This window comes from Oncorhynchus clarkii, chromosome 12, assembly GCF_045791955.1.
Source record: "Oncorhynchus clarkii lewisi isolate Uvic-CL-2024 chromosome 12, UVic_Ocla_1.0, whole genome shotgun sequence".
Lineage (NCBI taxonomy): Eukaryota > Metazoa > Chordata > Actinopteri > Salmoniformes > Salmonidae > Oncorhynchus > Oncorhynchus clarkii.
In genome coordinates, this window is record NC_092158.1 from 79,036,677 (window position 1) to 79,059,695 (window position 23,019).

Below are 23,019 nucleotides of genomic sequence, written 5' to 3' on the forward strand. Positions count from 1 at the left end.
CTGCTTCTTGAAGGGTTTGTCTGTCGCTAATGCTCGAGTCTGGGTAAAAATGTTACCTGTAATGTCGCCTTTTGTAACCGCCATGACGTTTTGACTAAAGCTAAAGGAGTTTAACTTGAAGTGGAGGTAAGATTAGGAATTGGAAACTACTTGTGTGGAGCTCTTAGTTCATGCGGCCATCTCGTCCAAGGGTCACGTGATCCCCTGAGGAAGGCACTTTTAAAGAATAACCAGGCATCATCTACTGACGGGATGAGGTCAATGTCATTCCAGGATACCCTGGCCAGGGCGATTAGAAAGGCCTGCTCACAGAAGTTTTTTAGGGAATGTTTGACAGTGATGAGTGGTGGTTGTTTGGTCGCAGACCCATTACGGATGCAGGCAATGAGGCCGTGATCGCTGAGATCTTGAATGAAAACAGCAGGTGTAAGTGGAGGGTGAGTTAGTTAGGATGATATCTATGAGGGTGCCCGTGTTTACGGATTTGGGGTTGTTCATGGTAGGTTCATTGATAATTTGTGTGAGATTGAGGGCATCGAGCTTAGATTGTAGGATGGCCGGGGTGTTAAGCATGTCCCAGTTTAGGTCACCTAGTAGCACTAGCTCAGAAGATAGATGGGGGAAATTCAATTCACATATGGTGTCAAGGGCACAGCTGGGGGCAGAGGGAGGTCTATATATAGCAAGCGGCAACAGTGAGAGGCTTGTTTCTGGAAAGGTGAGTTTTTAGAAGTAGAAGCTTGAATTGTTTGGGTACAGACAAGGATAGTAATACAGAACTCTGCAGGCTATCTTTGCAGTAGATTGCAACACCGCCCCCTTTGGCACTTCTATCTTGGCGGAAAATGTTATAGTTAGGGATGGAGATTTCAGGGTTTTTGGTGGTTTTCCTAAGCCCGGATTCAGACACGGCTAAGACATCCGGGTTGGCAGAGTGTGCTAAAGCAGTGAGTAAAACAAACAAATCGGAATGGTTTGTCCTCGGGCTTTCGCCTGCTAAATAAGTTCTGTTATACTCAGACATGATTCAAACAGTTTTAGAAAGTTAACCTCTTATGGCTGCATCCCTTGTTCTCAATTTCTGCCTGAAGACACCCTAATCTAACTGCCTGTAGCTCAGCCCCAGAGGCAAGGATATGCATATTCTTGGTAACATTTGAATGGAAACATTCTGAAGTTTGTGGAAATGTTAATTGAATGTAGGAGAATATAACACAGTAGATCTGGTGGAAGAAAAGAGAGAGCATACGTTTTCTGTTTTTTATTGTTGTAGCATCATCTTTCACATGTACTAGAATAGGATGCTGGAGATAACACAAGAGGGCAACTGTAGGTGTGCAAAGTTTCAGATTGATAACTTCAGGAATGGGTGAGCGACATGACATTTAGCATGAAGTCACCCAGGTGTCCCACACAAGTTGCCCAAATGTACCCAAGTGGCCGAATTGGTGAAATGACCTATAACTATAACTACTGCTGTAGGCATTTAGCAAGACACCCCCAATAAAGGAGTGGTTCTGCAGGTGGGGACCACAGGCCACTTCTCAGTTCCTTTTGGTAAAAACTCAACCTGTCGTGTTTGGAGGATAAAGAAGAGTTGCATCCAAAGAACACCATACCTACTGTGAAGCATGGGCTGGAAACATCATGCTTTGGGGCTGTTTTTCTGCAAAGCGACTGATCCGTGTAAAGGAAAGAATGAATGGGGCCATGTATCGTGAAATTTTGAGTAAAAACCTCCTTCCATCAGCATGACAATGATCCCAAACACACCGCCCAGGCAACGAAGGAGTGGCTTCGTAAGAAGCATTTCAAGGCCAAGGCCTAGCCAGTCTTCAAGGCCTAGCCAGTCTCCAGATCTCAACCTCCATAGAAAATCTTTGGAGGGAGTTGAAAGTCTGTGTTGCCCAGCAACAGCCCCAAAACATCACTGCTCTAGAGGAGATCTGCATGGAGGAATGGGCCAAAATACCAGCAACAGTGTGTGAAAACCTTGTGAAGACTTACAGAAAACGTTTGACCTCTGTCATTGCCAACAAAGGGTACATAACAAAGTATTGAGATAAACTTTGGTATTGACCAAATACTTATTTTCCACCATAATTTGCAAATAAATTCATTAAATATCCTACAATGTGATTTTCTGGATTTGTTTTCTCATTTTGTCTGTCATAGTTGAAGTGTACCTATGATGAAAATTACAGGCCTCTCTCATCTTTTTAAGTGGGAGAACCTGCACAATTGGTGGCTGGCTAAATACTTTTTTTGCCCCACTGTATATAGACTTATATTATTGACTGTATGTTTGTTTTACTCCACGTGTAACTCTGTTGTTGTATGTGTCAAACTCCTTTGCTTTATCTTGGCCAGGTCGCAATTGTAAATGAGAACTTGTTCTCAACTTGCCTACCTGGTTTAAATAAAGGTGAAATAAATATGGAGAGAAAAACAGGTTCGTTATGCTCTGGTACTAACTGGCGAGAGCTTTCCGAGCTAAAGGTTAGCTGATGACCGCTAGCAGTGGTTTGCTAACTGGTAGGTTGGTTAGGTGGCTAGCTTCAGTTGGGGGATTCCAGATACGAAGTATATAGAAATATTTGAGAAAAACACCCAGATCCACACCACATTGGGTGAGGCGGGTTGCAGGAGAGTATTCAGAAGTTGAGGTTTAGGAAAATATTTTTAAAAGATATGTGAAATTAAAAGATGTAAAAATATATATACAAGGGACACGACAAGACAAAGACGTCTGACTGCTACGCCATCTTGGATTTAGCAGGCTACAAGGGTAAAGTGGCCCGTGTAGCTCTTTCACACCATCAACCACAAACATGAGCTTCAGTCACTCGCACCATTAGATCACACTTTTACCGGGACCCCTAAGGCACTGGTAGTCCACAGATTTAAAATGATGCTATGCATGAATCAGCAGTGAGTGTTTATATATGTATTAACAGGCCTTGCATTTCCCGGCGGAATCGACGGCCATGTATGCCCGTAATTCCCCTAAAGTAATCCATGCCTTGCGGCCAAAGGGATGAATATAATTCTAATTCCCTTCCCCTGGCTGTCAATCACGGTGCTCCGAAGCACCTCTCACTCACATATTTAATGCCCGACACCCGATCTGGTCCTTCTCACAGGTGTCATAGCTCCGAAGTAGGTTGTAGTGAATGACATTTTATTTTCGTGTCAAATCGCAAATTGGCAACCCATCCCTTATGGGATTAATAATTCAGTGATAATTCTTCCGGTGTTCTTTGCATCGCATAGAGTGAAGAAAAAAACACTAGATAAAAACCAATACATAAAAGTAAATAAGGTTATCCAAACAATAATTATGTCCCGAGAGCTGTAAAAATATACATACATATACAAGTGAAGAACGACACATCGTAGTTGCAACGACACGTGTCCTTATGGAATTCCGAGGCACATATTGAAGATGTTAGAGCTGTCCACATTTACTTTTCGTCAGCCAACAAGATGAGTAACAAACAGCAAAATCACTAGCCTATGTCAATCTACTATCCCCCATAGTACAAAAATGTACATATTCTATTGTTCAGCTTGTCCTTCTGTGTGAGAGATAAATATTCCAAATAGACTCTGGGACAGTTGTTACAACAGATCCCAAATTAATACAACCACTGTACATCAAACTTTAAAAAGCAATGAGTCTGATGCAACAGATCAAAACGTTTAGCTTAAAATGTTGATAAACTATTAGGCTATTTCTTCACATTATAAGCGCAGCAATGCGCACACGGTAATAGGATATAAGTGCAACTGTTCCAAAATGCAATTAGAGGGAAAATACTGTTTTCAAAAGTGCACCGCAAATGCGAGCAGTTGAATATGACAGAGATGAAAATATCCTTCAGAAAGAGGGAAAGAGGCATGGGTTAATATGACTATGATTGTGAATTTGGCTGCTGGACAACAAAATAAAGTTGAACCTGAGAGAAATACTGGTTTCACTGGCATATGAGGAAGTGTTATTAAAATTATCCCCTTACCATGTTCTGACCATGGGAATGTTAAGACATGCCTCATAAAATGACGAAACTTCCAGGTTTTAAACATTTATGGTTAAATAGTTTCAAAATGTTTACTGCCTCCGCTCAGATTGCAAGGTTGTTGATGTTGTGGTGAGCAACAGGCACTGGCCTTTCTCTCATATGTGAACGAACAGTGCCTCAAGTACACTACGGGACCTGTACACTATGTGGACATCTGCTCGTTGAACATCTCATTCCAAAATCATGGTCATTAATATGGAGTTGATCCCCCCTTTGCTGCTGTAACAGCCTCCACTCTTCTGGGAAGGCTTTACACTAGATGTTGGAATATTTCTGCAGGGACTTGCTTCTATTCAGCCACAAGCGCATTAGTGAGGTCGGGCGCTGATGTTGGGCAATGAGGCCAGGCTCGCAGTCACCGTTCCAATTCATCTTAAAGGTGTTCAATGGGGTTGAGGTCAGGGCAGGCCAGTCAAGTTCTTCCACACTGATCTCGACAAACCATTTCTGTATGGACCTCGCTTTGTGCATGGGGGTATTGTCAAGCTGAAACAGGAAAGGGCCTTCCCCAATCTGTTGCCACACAGTTGGAAGCACAGAATCATCTAGAATGTCATTGTATGCTGTAGCATTATGATTTCCCTTCACTGGAACTAAGGAGCCTAGCCTGAACCATGAAACAGCCTCAGACCATTATTCCTCCTCCACCATACTTCACAGTTGGCACTATGCATTCGGGCAGGTGGCGTTCTCCTGGCATCCCCCAAACCCAGGTACGTCTGTCGGACTGCCAGGTGGTGAAGTGTGATTCATCACTCCAGAGAATGTGTTTCCACTGCTCCAGAGTCCAATGGCGGTGAGCTTGACACCACTCCAGCCGACGCTTGGCATTGCGCATGAGAGAGGCTGGACTGGGGGCTTGTTGTAAGGCAGGTCCTCACCAGACAACACCAGCAATAACGTCGTCTATGGGCACAAATCCACTGTCGCTGGACCAGACAAGACTGGCAAAAAGTGCTCTTCACTGATGAGTCGCAGTTTTGTCTCACCAGAGGTGATGGTCGGATTCGCGTTTTATCATCGAAGGAATGAGCGTTACACCGAGGCCTGTACTCTGGAGCGGGATCAATTTGGAGGTGGAGGGTCCGTCATGGTCTGGGGCGGTGTGTCACAGCACCATCTGACTGAGCTTGTTGTCTTTGCAGGCAATCTCAACGCTGTGTGTTACAGGGAAGACATCCTCCTCCCTCATGTGGTACCCTTCCTGCAGGCTAATCCTGACATGACCCTTCAGCATGACAATGCCACCAACCATACGCTTGTTCTATGCGTGATTTCCTGCAAGACAGGAATGTCAGTGTTCTGCCATGGCCAGCGAAGAGCATACACTTATGCTTTTCTTAAGAGAATAGTTGTTTTTTGGTTTTCAAATCAATTTAATTGACTATTTTGGTTAAACTCTCTGGGATATTCGGGACGGTAGCGTCCCACCCCGCCAACAGCCAGTGAAAGTGCAGGGCGTCAAATTCCAAACAACAAAAATCTCATAATTAAAATTCCTCAAGCATACAAGTATTTTCACCATTTTAAAGATATCATTCTTGTTAATCCAGCCACAGTGTCTGATTTCAAAAAGGCTTTACAGCAAAAGCATCACAAACGATTATGTTAGGTCACCGCCAAGTCACAGAAAAACACAGCCATTTTTCCAGCCAAAGAGAGGAGTCACAAAAAGCAGAAATATAGATCAAATGAATCACTAACCTTTGATGATCTTCATTAGATGACACTCATAGGACTTCATGTTACACAATACATGTATGTTTTGTTCGATAAATTGCATATTCATATCAAAAAATCTCATTTTACATTGGCGTGTTATGTTCAGTAGTTCCAAAACATGCAGTGATTTTGCAGAGAGCCACGTCAATTTACAGAAATACTCATAATAAACATTGATAAAAGATACAACTATTATACATGGAACTTTAGATAACCTTCTCCTTAATGCAACCGCTGTGTCAGAGACCAAAACAGCCAAAGAGATATCCGCCATGTTGTGAGGTCAACATTAGTCCGAAATAGCATTATAAATATTCACTTACATTTGATGATCTTCATCAGAATGCACTCCCAGGAATCCCAGTTTCACAATAAATGTTTGATTTGTTCGATAAAGTTCATCATTTATGTCCAAATACCTCTTATTGTTAGGGCGTTTGGTGAACAAATCCAAACGTGTGTGCAAGTCCAGCCGAAAGGTCAGACGAAAAGTTCAGAAAGTTATATTACAGGTCGTAGAAACATGTCAAACGAAGTATAGAATCAATCTTTAGGATGTTTTTATCATAAATCTTCAATAATGTTCCAACCGGAGAATTCCTTTGTCTGTAGAAAAGCAATGGAACGCAAGCTAACTTTCACATGGCCGCGCCTCACGAGCTCGTGGCAATCTGCCAGACACCTGGCTCAACCCCCTCTCATTCGCCCCCACTTCACAGTAGAAGCATCAAACAAAGCTCTAAAGACTGACATCTAGTGGAAGCAAAATGACCCCACAGACACTGTTTATTGGAATGGCAATGAGTTGAAAAAATACAAACCTCAGATCATCATTCAAACAGTTTTAGAAACTTCAGAGTGTTTTCTATCCAAATATACTAATAATATGCATATTCTAGCTTTTGTGGCTGAGTAGCAAGCAGTTTACTCTGGGCACCTTATTCATCCAAGCTACTTAATACTGCCCCCCAGTCACCAAGAAGTTAATGGCCTTGGTGCCCTGGCAGATTGGGCAAATGGCCTTACCCCTCAAATCACGAAAATCCAAGCCTGTGGTAATTTCTGCAAGAGAACATGAGGGAGTGTCTGTGAGCTGTTATGTTTGAGGTAGATAGCTAAGTCGTGAACTGTGTAGGTGATGAGACTAAGGCGGAGTGTAGTGTTTGTGTTTGTAATAAGATGTAGAGAAAGTGAGTTCAGAGTTCCAGACCGCATGTCTGCCACGTCTACACGTGTGCAATCAGTCACTCCCAGAGGCTGCCTGCCTGCATTGCCCTATCAATTGTAAGACCACACACACACACACACACACACGCACACAGAGAGAGAAACAAACTGCCACAGGCATACTCTCCCATCACTGTGCCTGTCTCCCCCCTGTGCTCCTCACAACCTATTCACATTCACTCACATTATCATAGTGCCACAGGCATGGACTCCTCCCTCCTTCCCCCCCTCTTTAATTTTGTCTCTTGTGCCTTAGTGGCTGTGGTTCCACAGTGACAGCTGGTGTGCTGCAGGCTAGCTGGAGCAGAGAGGTCAGAGAGCACTGAGGCCAGTGACCAGCTGGGGGGGGGGGGGGGGGGAATAGCCAGACCCCATCATCCCATCATCGGGGCTTTGAGAAGTAGGAGGGTGTGGTGGAAAGAGTATATAGGCCTAATGTCAATCTCACCACTGACACTGTACTACTGACACTGATGGCCTGGGATGCCTTCGCATAGTCTTACATGACTCCTGTTTCAGTTGTCTCCTGCTTGGCTCTTTCCACTAAGCCATGGTGTTTTTTACCACCAGGGGGGCTGGTTGCTTGCGTGGGCTTCAGATCAACACTACACACCGAAGTAGAAGGAGACTGAGCTCTTCTGAAAAACTTGACTCTTACAGGATGGGGCGGGATAGAGTTATGACGGTTAGATGTTGTGACATGAGTAGGTCCTTCCTCTCTACCCTAGCTGCAGCTTTTCTTTTGTGAACAATGTCAAATGATATCTGAGAGAAAACATGTCTAGCTGCATTTACATTGTTGTGTATGCGTTATCGAGATGTTTCCCAACCGCTGTGTTGAAGCATAGATCAGTACTCTGTGGTCAGAAGCCCTCTACTGCTGCACTACTCACTGTACAACACAGCCTGCCAACTAAACTGTGCAGTACTTGTCTGCCTTTCCCTCTAGGGGAACTACACGCCTACTGTGTAAATTACTGTATGTCTGTGTGAGAAAAGGGAGAAATCAATCTCACCCGGAGCAACCCTGTTATCTGACAGTTGGAAGATCATTTTATAGCTTTGGATCAGAGCCTGTATTGTGTTTGAGGGGGGCTTAAGAAGCCATCTTGTTGCTGGATGTGGTTGAGGTGCTGAGTGACTGAAGGTTGTAGTCTATCTGTAGCTCCTCTTCTCACAGGTCCTCCAGGCCAATTCACACACTGATGTGGTCTGTGTGACCAAGTTATGTGAACCCGCAGACACTAAACACTAAACCACAATCTGTGAAGGATTCAGGTGCTTTAGTTGAGTTACTCAGTTTATCATCACTGCCTCACCTGTCAGCCATCTATGTAAATCAACAAAGAGTTGATTCTGCACGCAATGCAACCGCCCCTTGGGTATTTCAGGTTAGGTTTAAAGATGGATGCAATATGTCGAAATCGCTCCAGCTTTTCCTGGTTGCTAAAATTCTGATAGTTTGCCTAAAGTTTTTGCGACAAAACAAGCAGGTATAGTGTAGATAGTCATTGTACCATCTAAACCGCTGTAAAATATATTTTCCATAACCAAAAATATTGTTTTGTCAGCTGTTTGAAGTTGGTGTACGAAACCGAACGTAAAAGACGCAAAAAACGCAACTTAAGCACGGGAAGCATAGAAATAGCGCATATAGAACAGATCAACTGCTTCTTAGACTTGCTTTCAATGTGAATGACAGATCTATAACACACATTTCAATGTGAATTTGATCAGGTCGCCCAAAAAGCCTTGCAGCCTTTAAGAACCCTCTGGTGTGACAGTGGTGGCACACCCACTCTGCCTCACTTTCCTTTCCATCTCTCGCTCTCTCTCCCAGTGCTCAGTGCACAGGAAGGATGTTGCACACTCCATTTCCTCAACACTTTTTTTGCCGATAAAAAGATTTAGGCCTAGCTCCTCTCTTGAACACAAATGGTCAAGTATGGTTACTTTAAAGGTTTTTCAACACCTAGCAGAGGCCATGAAGTGTGTACCAACACTGAAGCCTGTGGTCAGCATATCACATTGAAATACCTGTGTATTCTAGACTATATCTAGTATGACTCCTATTTCTTCTGAAATGAAAAGGCTGTACTAAAGCCAGAAGGCAGATGGTGGTTGGAATATATTTGTTTTGAGTGGGACGTGTCAATATATTACTGTGAGTCAGAACCCTGGTGAGAATTGATGATGACTGTTTCTTTCATCTGACTATGAGTACACAAGCCAGAGGCTTTACATTACTAACTGCACCAGTGTACAGGTGCATGTCTTTCAACAACAACAGCCACACACACACACACAAACTTAAGACACACTCATGCACCAGTGCTCTCAAACCTGCAAACCACCGTATGTCTCTCAGACAAGAGTTCTCCCACAGCTGGCCCGGCCTCATGGAGGCTTTCTTGATTGGTAAATGAGTGTACTCACAACAGACAAACGTGTCTCAATCTGTTGTTTATGGCTGTGCCCCATTAGTGGATACAAAACCATTTCAGCCCCCCTTCCCAGTGACCTGAGAAGTACTCTGTTTACTAGATGTGATATATTGTTAACTCTCTTCCCTTCTCTAGGTATTAAATGAAGAGTGTGACCAGAACTGGTACAAAGCAGAGTTGAACGGGAAAGACGGCTTCATCCCCAAGAACTACATAGAGATGAAAGCACATCCGTAAGTATGAACCACCTGGCCCAGACTCCTAATATGACTCAGGAGGACTCACCTCTCCAGCTTATTGTTGCTGTATGGGCAAACAGGACTCATCATGACTGCCAGGTCACGCTGGGCCACAGCTTCAATGTATTACATTGATTTGGAACTATGAAACAACTGTCTGAATTGAACAGAACAGTCCCGTCAACTCCTAGTACTGTGCTGAAATGGCCAGTGCCACCACAGTGGAATCTTCTCCCTCTGTGTTCATTGAAGCACTGTGAGGATTCTTAGAGGATATTACCTCTGGAGCACACCGTGCCAGATTAGCGCTCTCTGTATTAGTGCGCTCTGGGCCTCTTAGGCGTAATTTAATATTGACCCTTATTTCATTGCCACTGGGATTTTATCAGGTGGGATTTTGACGTATGGAGGGGGCTGGGTCTGGTTGTCTCTGTCCCAAGGAGCTATGCCATGCCTAGGCTTTGTCTGTCTGTGTACAGTGGATTGCCCCCCCCACCACACACACACACGTCCTAAATCTGGCCTGCAGTGGATGCAGATATGTAGTGCAGGTATAAACTGTTAGCAACTGCTCCAGGGCCAATTTCTTGATGAGTAATGCCTGGACTTGGATAGTGAGAAATGTCTGATCCATAGTTTGTGTTAATGAGCAGAGAGATAGCATAGCTCAGGTCAGCTGCTGTGGGCAGAGTGTGAGTAAAATGTGTGGCTGTGATCATTGGGAAGAGATGGCCAGCAGAAACAAGTCATCTCGGGTCTGGTCCCTGCCCTCAGTCTCTCTGTGTAATGGAGGCCCTGAGTGGAGTCATCCCTCTCTGCGAGGTGAAATTTACCCCTCAGCACCACTTCCTCATCAGGAGCTTGGTTTTAATTGTCCGGGCTGCCACTCATAGCCACATCAAAGGGGAAAGGAAAGGTCTTGCTGTTCCGCTGGGCTGTGATGCTGTGTACAGGTCTTAGTTGCCCTTGTCAAGTAATGTACCATGCTGTTACATCACAGTTAATGCCATCATCATAAAAAAGAGTGAATAGATACTGCATAATGAATACAGTGTCTATGTGGTGTTCTCAATTGATTGACTATTTAAGTGCTTTGAACACCTGAAAGAGAAACTAGCCTAAATCATCCATCCCTTATCCAATGTCAGTAGCAGCATTCAGCTCTTGCACTTGATCTACTGCTTGCACTAAATGACTGTGGGTCAGCTGTTAGTCCTTCCCCCGTATAGTTTGGTGTAGCCTTAGTGTAGGGGGCAGTTGTGGTCTGATCCCATGGCAGTATTAGTGGGGCAGAAGTTTGCCCTTTGTCCTTTTTATAGACTAGCTGTGACGGAGTGGCACTAGGCACCAAGTACGCACACACACCAACTAGCCTGCCTTATTTTGGATACAGTACATGGGTAGTTGACGTGACAGAGGACAAAGTTAACTATCAAGTAAATTAGACCGACATGTCTGTGCACTGATGCTTCACTCAGTGTGCACAGCTCTGCTGCGCGAGGTGGGATATATAGGATTCATATCTTGTACTGAAATTTGTTTTTCAGTACATCAAATGTGAATCATCTTTCAGATAATTAATTGAAAGCTGTGTGTGTCTTTGTTGTATGACTTCTTATCCACAGAGGGCCGGTGTGGGTTCAGGTTTGTGTTCTAACCAAGCAATAACATACATGATTCAACTAATCATGTCTTGATTGAAGCCTTTGATTAGTTGATTTGGGTGTGTGCTGGTCGGCAAGTCCATTGATCTCTGTGGATACGACATCCCCCTGTTATGAGTGCTTCTTTCATGATGAATAATAATGATCAGTTTATTTTTAGAATTTTGGGAGAGATTATATTAATCTCTTAAATAATCTATTTGAATTAGGTGGTCTTATTTGGAACACCCATGGTACACTCGATACCCATTAAGCTTAATCTGTACTTTTCACATATCCTATCAAATATTTGTGTCTTCTTAAAACATGTAAGTAAAGTTATCAAACTTCATTTGAGAGAGATTTCATTTTATATATTTTTTTAAATATACAAAAATTAGAGCAGTATATGTTAGAAATGTCTAAACTCATACTGAACCCCCCCACCGTACTGACAAATTCTCAAAAGTGACTTTGGGGGCGGACTTATGGTAGAGAAATTAACATGAAATTCTCTGGCAACAGCTCTGTTGGACATTCCTGCAGTCAGCATGCCTATTGCACGTTCCCTCAACTTAAGACATCTGTGGCACAAAACTGCACATTTTAGTGGCCATTTACTGTCCCAAGCACAAGGTGTAATGATAATGCTGTTTGATCAGCTTATTGATATGCCACACCTGTCAGGTGGATGGATTATCTTGGCAAAGTAGAAATGCTCACTAACAGGGATGTAAACAAATTTGTGCACATCATACCTTTTGTGCATTTGGAATATTTCTGGGATATTTTATTTCAGCTCAGTAGGACCAACACTACATGTTGCGTATAGATTTTGGTGGTACCGAACCTATTTGTGCAGTATCCTTTTGCAACCACGCCTGGTTCTCAATCCCTGCAGGTGACCATTGCTCCGGTGGCATTTGTGTCTCTCTGCCACTTGGGAAAGACTGGTTCTTTAACATGGCCCTAGTGATATTGGGGACTGGCTGTGGTGCTCCCACTACTGGTTATCACTCTCTGCATTAGACCATTCATTCCCTTGATCCGTCTTTGTCTAACCCACCAATTCCTCCTGACCAATTGGCATACGTGATCCACACTGGGAAGACCCCCATTGGCAGGGCTTCCTTTGGAGATTGTTCACCCTGCCTCCAATATATTACCCACCAGTGTCAGAGACATTTGTGTTTCTCAAACCCCATTTTGCGATATACTCCAAAAACCCTCCAACAGAACACCTCTCAGGTGGTGCTTTGGGAGAATAACTGTGCCCCTGCACCTCGCTGCACGTGGGGGGTCTACCTGAGTGATCCTGCCAGTAGCATATTCCTCTCAAAGATTAAGACGGCAAGGCTTAGTACACACGGACGGTACAGTGAAACTGCCAATGACTCATTTAAATCAGTTCCTTTGCTCGCTCCAACGTTACTTGGATAATTGTTCTACAGCTAATACATGCCAACGAGTGCTGACCGTTGGGGATGTGTGTATTTATCAGACCTAAAATCCATGCGGGTACTCTAAGGCCTTTAGTGACTCTCTAATCTCGACCGGTGGCGTGCCATTTGTGGCGCTGACATCTAATTTGAATGTGTGCCCTATCAATTTCCGATGGTACTTTCTGTGCATACCATGGTGATCATGGGTAACGGGGAATCAGGGTTAGATTCCGGCTTGGAGCCTAAGAAATGGCTTCCACATCCAAGGAAGGCAACAGGCTCGCAAATGACCCACTCCCAACTCGGGGAGGTAGTGATGAAAAATAGCAGTGCAGGACTTTTTCGAGGTCCTGTAATTGTAGTACATTTTAAATCCTTTAATGAGGATCCGTTACTGATGTTTAGAAGTTGCATTTTAGAGCGGTCAGAAGCTTCATAGTTTCATTAATTGCGTTTTAACCGTAACATTAACCGTAACATCCATCAGTGGGACGACATGTTCTATGGGGTTACACCAATAAAAAAGGGCTTTTCTTGAACAAAATGTAAAATAATTGTCGAAGCAGGTAACATTATCATAGTACACAAGTAAAGTAATTGCTTTTTATCTAGGTTTTTGTCAAATTACAATCTTACTCCAAATGTAACGGGGAGAAACTTGGTTATCATCAATATACAAATAAATATGTTTTTCAACCGAATATGATTAATGATTTTAAAAACAAAGTAACTAATTAGTAAAAATCATTTTCTTGTGTATTTGAGAATCATTAAACCATCATATTAGTATCACTTATGTCACACCAGAGGACAAATTCCAAGGCACTAATGCATGAAATGTGTCATTAAATTGGATATAAATTTAAAATAAAAAGTGGCCACAGAACATTTTGAATTGTTTAGACATACTTTTTTGTAACTATATATTTTTTTACTTTCATTTTTGAATCAATCATTTGTTCACTTTTGTTTTGGCCATATGGCAACTACCCACATGCAGTTCAGTAGCTTCAGCCAACGCTAGATGTTAATGTGCCTCTGCGTTTCATCTCCCGGTATGTATTCACAGACCAGACCATGAAATATGGAACTTTTGGATCATGCTGTTAGTAGAAGTGGTGTAAGTAATAACAAATTTGGGTGCCTGCTAAAGTGAGTCAAAATAGCTTTAGATTGCTTTTCCATAGTGGCATTTATATCCGCACAGTTGTGTGTGTGTGTGTGTGTGTGTGTGTGTGTGTGTGTGTGTGTGTGTGACGCGTGTGTGTGTGTGTGTGTGTGTGTGACGCAACCAGTTCCACATGGCCTGGCTGCTCTTTCCGTGTCTGCTTTAAATTGCTCTGCCGGCACCTTTATCAGACAGGGAACTGTAGGCGGGGGGCAGCCGATAGAGGGCACAAATGCAAAGAGGATTAGGTCTTGGTCATTTTATTATTGATTTTCACTTTCATGCAAAGGAGCCAAGATGTCATCTCTCTGGCTGCTCTGGTTAATAATTAACCGGAGAGAGCGCTTTCTCTCTTTCGCTCTCTCTTTGCCTCCTGCTGCTACAGCTGCCATTGGCCCAGCCAGGGCTGCTATCACAGACCTTGCTGGGAGTGAGACATGACATGCTCTGCTTCAAAAGCACAGCACGCAATCCCCACTCCTCAACCCCTGTGCCCCCACTGTACACAACGCCCACGGTTCTGGTTCTCCTACCTGCAGTATTAATCGGTTGACTGGGGCAGAGGCTTAATCTGAAATACTGTATAATCTCTCAGGACTGTAAACAGTGGGAGATGACCATGTGTCATCCCTGATCGTGAGGGAGCAGATGTCTATTTGTTTGTTTCATGCTGGTCCAGCTGTGTTCTCTCCCCTGACTGTGTGTGTGTGTGGTGCTGTCCCTCCCTCCAGGTGGTTCTTTGGCAAGATCCCCCGTGCCAAAGCAGAGGAGATGTTGAACAAACAGAGGCACGACGGGGCCTTCCTCATCCGAGAGAGTGAGAGTGCGCCAGGGGACTTCTCCCTCTCTGTCAAGTAAGTGAACACACACATACACTAAATGTTTAGAAGCCCTGCTCTACATATATTGGGGCGAGGGACTGCTCTGCACCGTACAATGTATTGGGTAACAGACACAAACATCTGCTATGTTTCTCTTCTTTCTCTTCCTGTGTTTAAATACACTACAGCACTAGCACTTTATTTTTTACCCAGTGTTCTGTGCTGCCCCCTGGTGTCTGAGCATTAACTCCAGCTCACTGACAGTTATTTTACAGCAGGATTTCAGCTCTCTCTTTCCAGCTTGCACAACACTGACACAAACTCTTTGATTTCCCCATGTCTGTTTCCACTCTGCTTTACTTAAAAAGGCTAAATTCAGCAGCCCTCGCTGTCATGGTGCTGTAGTGTCTGTCTGTATGTAAAGTAGATAGACATTTCAAGATAATTAAAGTGATCACTATGTGACTCCACCCGTCTATTGCCCTCTGAGTACAGAACAAGGAGTTTGTCTTAGTAGAGACTAATCCCCCTGATGGCTGTGGAAGAAGCTTGTTTATCTGACTGCAGCGTTACCATCCATGGGGTCATGACCTGTGTTCACACTGTTATAGAGACAGTCTGTCTTCCTAATGTGTTGCTAAGAGAACATGTCCACATGTATTTCCTTTGGCCGTTGGGATCTCTCTTCTCTGTCCTGTTTCAGCAGTTCTGTGTCTGTTGACTATCTGCTGCTGGCAAGCTACCCATGGTTCTCTTCCTCTGTCCCCCGTCTCCACAGGTTTGGAAATGACGTTCAGCACTTCAAAGTCCTGCGTGATGGGGCAGGAAAGTACTTCCTGTGGGTGGTGAAGTTCAACTCGCTCAACGAGCTGGTGGACTACCACCGCTCCACCTCTGTATCCCGCAACCAGCAGATCTTCCTGCGTGACATTGAGCAGGTCCCCCAGGTGAGAACACATCCCCTTTAACCTTCATCTCTGGCTCTTTACCAGTGTGGCTTTGTAGGAGACTTAATGGTCACAATGACAAACTAGGTTATTAGTGTAAAATAATAGCTTTGAGGGAGACAAATTGGCCCCAGAGTTGCTGACTCAATCCCTCATCCTGCCGGCCTAACCTTTGGATGTCATGGCATTGGCTCAGTTCACCAACGAGTCACGTTTGATTCAGAAAACACAATCAGGGAAGAACTGAGGCTTTGTCCTTTTGAAAGACTGTGTTAACATGTCTGGGACTCATGGATTTGTTTTGCTCTCTTTCTCTCTCCCTGCCCACAGCATCCCACATATGTACAGGCTCTCTTTGACTTTGACCCCCAGGAGGATGGCGAGCTGGGCTTCCGACGCGGAGACTTCATCCAGGTCCTGGACAACTCTGACCCTAACTGGTGGAAGGGAGGATGCCATGGGCTGACGGGCATGTTTCCCCGCAACTATGTCACACCAGTTAACCGGAACATGTAAATAAACATCAACAACCACCCCATACCCCCCCTCAATCCATCGAGAAGACATCAGGAGCAGAGAGGGAGAATGCAACAAGGAATTAAACATGGAGGAGTAGTTCTGTCGAAGGCATCACCTTGTTGGTGGCAGCTGAGCAAAGCCAACTTTTAACACTGAGAATGTTCACCTCTATAGTGAACGCTTCAGTCAGAACTGAACTGTCTTTGAGGGAAAAAACACAGAGAAACTAAGCATAGTGCACCAAAAGTGAAGAATGAGAATGATTCTATACCTAGACTCCCACATCTGCGTCTGTCCTCTCCTCTACTTCTTCACATTCTGCGTTACTTTTCCTTTTTTGCTGCATGTTTTAATCACCTAAATGAAATACCAATAAATCCTAACGCTGTTTTAAATAAAAATACATGTACAAATATTTTAAAAAATGATTGAAAAAATAATTTAAAAATACAGATGTTATCTGCAGCAAGTTACCAAGTCCAATATCATTGGCATGTGAGCGCATTGTACATCAGCCCAGGGCTGTATAAATAAATCACCTACAGTATAGAGAGAATCCATTTTTTAAGAATATATATTATATATTTGTATGTGTTTTACCAGTCATCACAAATTGTATTGTTTCTTCCATTTGTAAATTATGTTAAAAAAAATGTTAGCCTGGATAAGACCTAGTAGCTCTGGGATTTGCTGAATTGTCAGTATAATTTTTCCTGGATTATTTGAGGGCTCTCAGATAAAATGGCATGCTATTTAAAACGTGAAATAATTTCCTTGTCTGATAAACGAGAGAATAATCTGTTATTTTTAACAAAACCAATCGTGTCAGGAAGCTAACGCCGAGCAGCGAGTAGAGCCATGTATGCTGCATGAGCTGTTGTATTATGAAACCCTGTAAAAGGCCAGCCACCTTTTGAAGTCAATGTATTTATTGCAGCCATTTTACTCTTGGGCCGTGAATGTAGCTGAGTCCAGAGACATTGACATGAGGGAAGCAAGGTCGGAGAACTGAACTACACAACTGCAAGGGATTTCCGAGAAGTGCTGAATTAGTAATGGTGTCATATAAAATTATATAGAGAGATGTATGAAAAATATGCATATAGTACATACATATTCAAACACACACACGCATACATTAACAGTCCCCTCCTTGTTAGACTCACACATAACAAGTAGATGAGTTGGATAATCACATGATGGTGTGATAAAACAGTTTGAGAAAATTAAGTGTCTTTTATGCTAAAAGTTGAGAGATCAGCTTTACCAATGTTGTTTTTCTCTGTCTGTGGTGTGTCAAGCACTTTTTATGTTAAGCATTTGATTTCTGGTGTGTTTTTTTTCTGTGTGTGTTTAGTTTAGTTTGTTCTCTCTGGATAGTGCCTTTCTCTCTGGTGTTTCAGTGTCTCCGACCTGCTGCTTTGAGCCCCTTTGTGGGGCCCGTCAATCCTGCAGTGAGAAACCATGTACATAATCCAACCTGTCCCATCAACCCCACATCTCCTTCCCAACATGGAACTTTTCTTATTTAAGTGTCTCTTGCCTTCTTCCCTATTGATACTGTTATTTGTTTTGCTTCTTTTTTTTTTTCTTTTTTTTTTTTTATTAATTAAAATGCAATTCTACAAATAAAGAGAGAAACCATGTGGTGTGGTCCATAGATAGCCACATACAGTTATTTTCATCTTGTGATTCAACAAACCTTTTGATGGCTAAATTCATCTGTCTAAAAATGTATAGAAATGAATAGCCCATTACCTGGCTTTGCATCTGACAACCTGTAGGGACTGGGACATGCAGTGTCCCAGTCCCTACAGAACAAGCTTCATTTGAAGCTTGGTGTCTTCAAGCACAGCCTTGGGTCCTTGGTACATACAGGGGTTTGCTGTACACATTGCATTACCCTCGGTCTGGTGGACTGTCTGCTTTTGTGTTCTGTTATTTTTAGCCCTTAAACTCTTTCAACCAATCTGGCCACTTTCTGATTACATTGCGTCACATGCAGGCAGCCTTTCCACTGACAGACACTTAACAAAACAGCGGACTGGGAACATTAAGTTCTCTCCATCCTCAGTCCATGGAATTCATTGTAGTCTGAGGATGTCATGTACTGTAAGACGTCTCATCAGGTCTGGAGTCTAGAGACAGTATGTAAGTGAGCAGCATGAATATACACTGCTCAAAAAAATAAAGGGAACACTTAAACAACACAATGTAACTCCAAGTCAATCACACTTCTGTGAAATCAAACTGTCCACTTAGGAAGCAACACTGATTGACAATAAATTTCACATGCTGTTGTGCAAATGGAATATACAACATGTGGCAATTATAGGCAATTAGCAAGACACCCCCAATAAAGGAGTGGTTCTGCAGGTGGTGACCACAGACCCCTTCTCAGTTCCTATGCTTCTTGGCTGATGTTTTGGTCACTTTTGAATGCTGGCGGTGCTTTCACTCTAGTGGTAGCATGAGACGGAGTCTACAACCCACACAAGTGGCTCAGGTAGTGCAGCTCATCCAGGATGGCACATCAATGTGAGCTGTGACAAGAAGGTTTGCTGTGTCTGTCAGCGTAGTGTCCAGAGCATGGAGGCGCTACCAGGAGACAGGCCAGTACATCAGGAGACGTGGAGGAGGGCAACAACCCAGCAGCAGGACCGCTACCTCCGCCTTTGTGCAAGGAGGAGCACTGCCAGAGCCCTGCAAAATGACCTCCAGCAGGCCACAAATGTGCATGTGTTTGCTCAAACGGTCAGAAACAGACTCCATGAGGGTGATATGAGGGCCCGACGTCCACAGGTGGGGGTTGTGCTTACAGCCCAACACCGTGCAGGACGTTTGGCATTTGCCAGAGAACACCAAGATTGGCAAATTCGCCACTGGTGCCATGTGCTCTTCACAGATGAAAGCAGGTTCACACTGAGCACATGTGACAGACGTGACAGTCTGGAGACGCCGTGGAGAACGTTCTGCTGCCTGCAACATCCTCCAGCATGACCGGTTTGGCGGTGGGTCAGTCATGGTGTGGGGTGGCATTTCTTTGGGGGGCCGCACAGCCCTCCATGTGCTCGCCAGAGGTAGCCTGACTGCCATTAGGTACCGAGATGAGATCCTCAGACCCCTTGTGAGACCATATGCTGGTGCGGTTGGCCCTGGGTTTCTCCTAATGCAAGACAATGCTAGACCTCATGTGGCTGGAGTGTGTCAGCAGTTCCTGCAAGAGGAAGGCGTTGAAGCTATGGACTGGCCCACCCGTTTCACAGACCTGAATCCAATTGAGCACATCTGGGACATCATGTCTCGCTCCATCCACCAACGCCACATTGCACCACAGACTGTCCAGGAGTTGGCGGATGCTTTAGTCCAGGTCTGGGAGGAGATCCCTCAGGAGACCATCCGCCACCTCATCAGGAGCATGCCCAGGCATTGTAGGGAGGTCATACAGGCACGTGGAGGCCACACACACACTACTGAGCCTCATTTTGACTTGTTTTAAGGACATTACATCAAAGTTGGATCAGCCTGTAGTGTGGTTTTCCACTTTAATTTTGAGTGTGACTCCAAATCCAGACCTCCATGGGTTGATAAATTTGATTTCCATTGATAGTTTTTGTGTGATTTTGTTGTCAGCACATTCAACTATGTAAAGAAAAAAGTATTTAATAAGAATATTTCATTAATTCAGATCTAGGATGTGTTATTTTTAGTGTTCCCTTTATTTTTTTGAGCAGTGTATAACAGTTATATTTGATGACGTTGTCCCAGATAGCCAGGGAACTTCACGAGCATTTACCAAAACCTGTCTTCTCCAAAAATGTGTAAGACAATCTCCCAGGGTCCCTATCTCCCACAATTTGAGGATCCATTAAATTATCAATTGTCTGTCAAATTTTCCACTAAGGGACTTGCTGGCTTTGAAAACATGGAAACATGATTTTTTATAGATGTTGATGCAATTCACTGCGTGTTATTGCATGATTAAGTGTTTACATACATTATTAATTGTTTGTTTGCTAAGATGCAACGTACAGTTTATCGCTGCTTGGTGTGTGTATGCGCGCGTCAGTTTATCCATTCGGAGGTGTGGGAGTGTGTGCAGAGAAATACATATTTGTATTCTCCTTCAGACATCTAGAAACATTGACACACACAGTGAAATAACACTGAACTTCCAGGCATCCTGTCACTCACCCTGAGCCACACTAGTTCATGATCCACTATTGGAAGGTACTATTCGAATGCAAAACTTTCCAGATCTTCCCACTGCTATTCTTTATGCTGTCATCATATTCAAATAGGAATAAAGACACCACTGATGTTCACCCGCTTACTGAACCTCATGCAAATAGTCTGTGAAATGCAAGCATTGGATTCTTTGTACTCCAGTCACCCCGTTACTTATCAGACTGAGATATCTCAATGGTGTACTTTTACACTACCACCATGACACTGTCAAAATGTCTCAATACAATCCAGACTGTCAGATCAAGCATGCCAAAACATGTTTGTTCTACAATGCCTTTAATAGGTACACATAGTTTCCAATGTGAAAACGAATCTGTTGTACCCACTACATTAAATTAAACACAGACGCAACTAAAAGGTCTGTGGTAAAGATAATCATCCTTGTATGACTGCAATCCCTGCCTGCTGACAGAAATGTTTATTCTGGTATACATAATGCATTAACGCCACCTCCTGGCAACTATCATCATCTGAAATTAATTCGTTTTCCTCATGCCACCATTCGGTTCGATCACTGCAAGGCGCTATAATAATGTTAATATTTTACCCGTTTTCAATTTATTAGATATAAAAGTATGCATATATCAATGTTTTCAAAGACTCTTTTAAAAAATAACGTTAAAATAAATTTTGTAAAAGTGCATCACCACGATAATGGGGTGTCGTTTTTGCGTCCTTACATGTCCGTTGCGAGAATCATTCGAGATGAATTAGTAAATGCTGCATTTTCCTGTATGAACGAACTGCATTTGTACTCAATTATGACCAGACCACAAGACTGGACGATAATGGCTTTTCGCAAAAACCCACAAAAACTTTGACCGTTGTCGGCAGGATTCGAACCTGCGCGGGAAGATCCCAATGGATTTCTAGTCCATCGCCTTAACCACTCGGCCACGACAACCTGATAATAAATTCATCAGAATGTGTGTAATCTACATCATAACATGTAACAAGTTCTTGTCGAACGTTTCCGCTTCATCATTTGGAATTTACTTGATTGTATTTTTTTTAACAAAACTGTATGATGTTGTCGTGGTTAAGGCGACTATTTTAACATCAGCTGTAACGTGACGATGAGGAAATGTCCACTTTTGGAGACATTGTAACACATACAGACAGTAACTTTACGATTAATGATGTATATACATGGTGGTATGAGCTATATTGATATATACAGTACCAGTCAAAAGTGGACACACCTACTAATTCAAGTGTGAACACATCAAAACTATGAAATAACACATATGTAAACATGTAATAACCAAAAAATGTGTTAAACAAATCTAAATATATTTCTTATTTGAGATTCTTCAAAGTAGCCACCCTTTGCCTCCTTGATGACAGCTTTGCACAATCTTGGCGTTCTCTCAACCAACTTCATGAGGAATGCTTTTCCAACAGTCTTGAAGTTTCCACATATGCTGAGCACTTGTTGGCTGCTTTTCCCTGCAGTCCAACTCATCCCAAACCATCTCAATTGGGTTGAGGTCGGGTTATTGTGGAGGCCAGGTCATCTGATGCAGCACTCCATCACTCTCATTTTTGGTCAAATAGCCCTTACACAGCCTGGAGGTGTGTTTTGGGTTATTGTCCTGTTGAAAAACAAATGATAGTCCCACTAACCGCAAACCAGATGGGATGGCGTATCGCTGCAGAATACTGTGGTAGACATTCTGGTTAAGTGTGCCTTGAATGCAAAATAAATCACAGACAGTGTCACCAGCAAAGCACCCCCACACCATCATGTCCAATGCTTGTGTTTCTTGGTCCAAGCAAGTTTCTTATTATTGTTGGTGTCCTTTAGTAGTGGTTTCTTTGCAACAATTTGACAATGAAGGGCTGATTCACGTAGTCTCCTCTGAACAGTTGATGTTGAGATGTGTCTGTTACTTGAACTCTGTGAAGCATTTATTTGGGCTGCAATTTCTGAGGCAGGTAACTCTAATGAACGTATCCTCTGCAGCAGAGGTAACTCTGGGTCTTCCTTTCCTGTTGCGGTCCTCATGAGAGACAGTTTCATCATAGCACTTGATGGTTTTAGCGACTGCATTTGAAGAAACTTTCAAAGTTCTTGACATTTTCCACATTGACTGAGCTTCATGTCTTCAAGTAATGATGGACTGTCATTTCTCTTTGTTTATTTGGACTTGGTCTTTTATCAAATAGGGCTATCTTCTGTATACCTTGTCACAACACAACTGATTGGCTCAAACACATTAAGAAGGAAAGAAATTCCATAAATTAACTTTTAACAAGGCACACCTGTTAATTGAAATGCATTCCAGGTGACTACCTCATGAAGCTGGTTGAGAGAATGCCAAGTGTGTGCAAAGCTGTCATCGAGGTGGCTGATTTGTTTAAACATTTTTTGCTTACAACATGATTCCATATGTGTTATTTCATAGTTTTGATGTCTTCATTATTATTCTACAATGTAGAAAATAGTAAAATAAAGAAAAGCCCTTGAATGAGTAGGTGTGTCCAAACTGCTGACTGGTACTGTACATCATTGGT

The 23,019-nt window shown here is 43.1% G+C and overlaps 1 protein-coding gene and 1 non-coding gene across 2 annotated transcripts in view; one reads left to right on the plus strand and one right to left on the minus strand.

Moving 5' to 3' along the window:
• The window catches only part of LOC139421411 (growth factor receptor-bound protein 2), a 49,867-nt gene extending 31,980 nt beyond the window's left edge, over nt 1-17,887 (plus strand). The window contains exons 3-7 of the mRNA XM_071172278.1: nt 9,611-9,708; nt 14,699-14,821; nt 15,567-15,735; nt 16,066-17,339; nt 17,415-17,887. Coding sequence (XP_071028379.1) covers nt 9,611-9,708; nt 14,699-14,821; nt 15,567-15,735; nt 16,066-16,251 — 576 coding nt within the window. The 3' untranslated portion in view covers nt 16,252-17,339; nt 17,415-17,887. The remainder of the gene's footprint in view (nt 1-9,610; nt 9,709-14,698; nt 14,822-15,566; nt 15,736-16,065; nt 17,340-17,414) is intronic.
• A 3,437-nt stretch (nt 17,888-21,324) lies between these two features.
• Nucleotides 21,325-21,406, minus strand: trnas-aga (transfer RNA serine (anticodon AGA)). Its single transcript has one exon. It is a non-coding gene; the product is annotated as a tRNA-Ser (tRNA).
• Between the last annotated feature and the right edge of the window lie 1,613 nt (nt 21,407-23,019).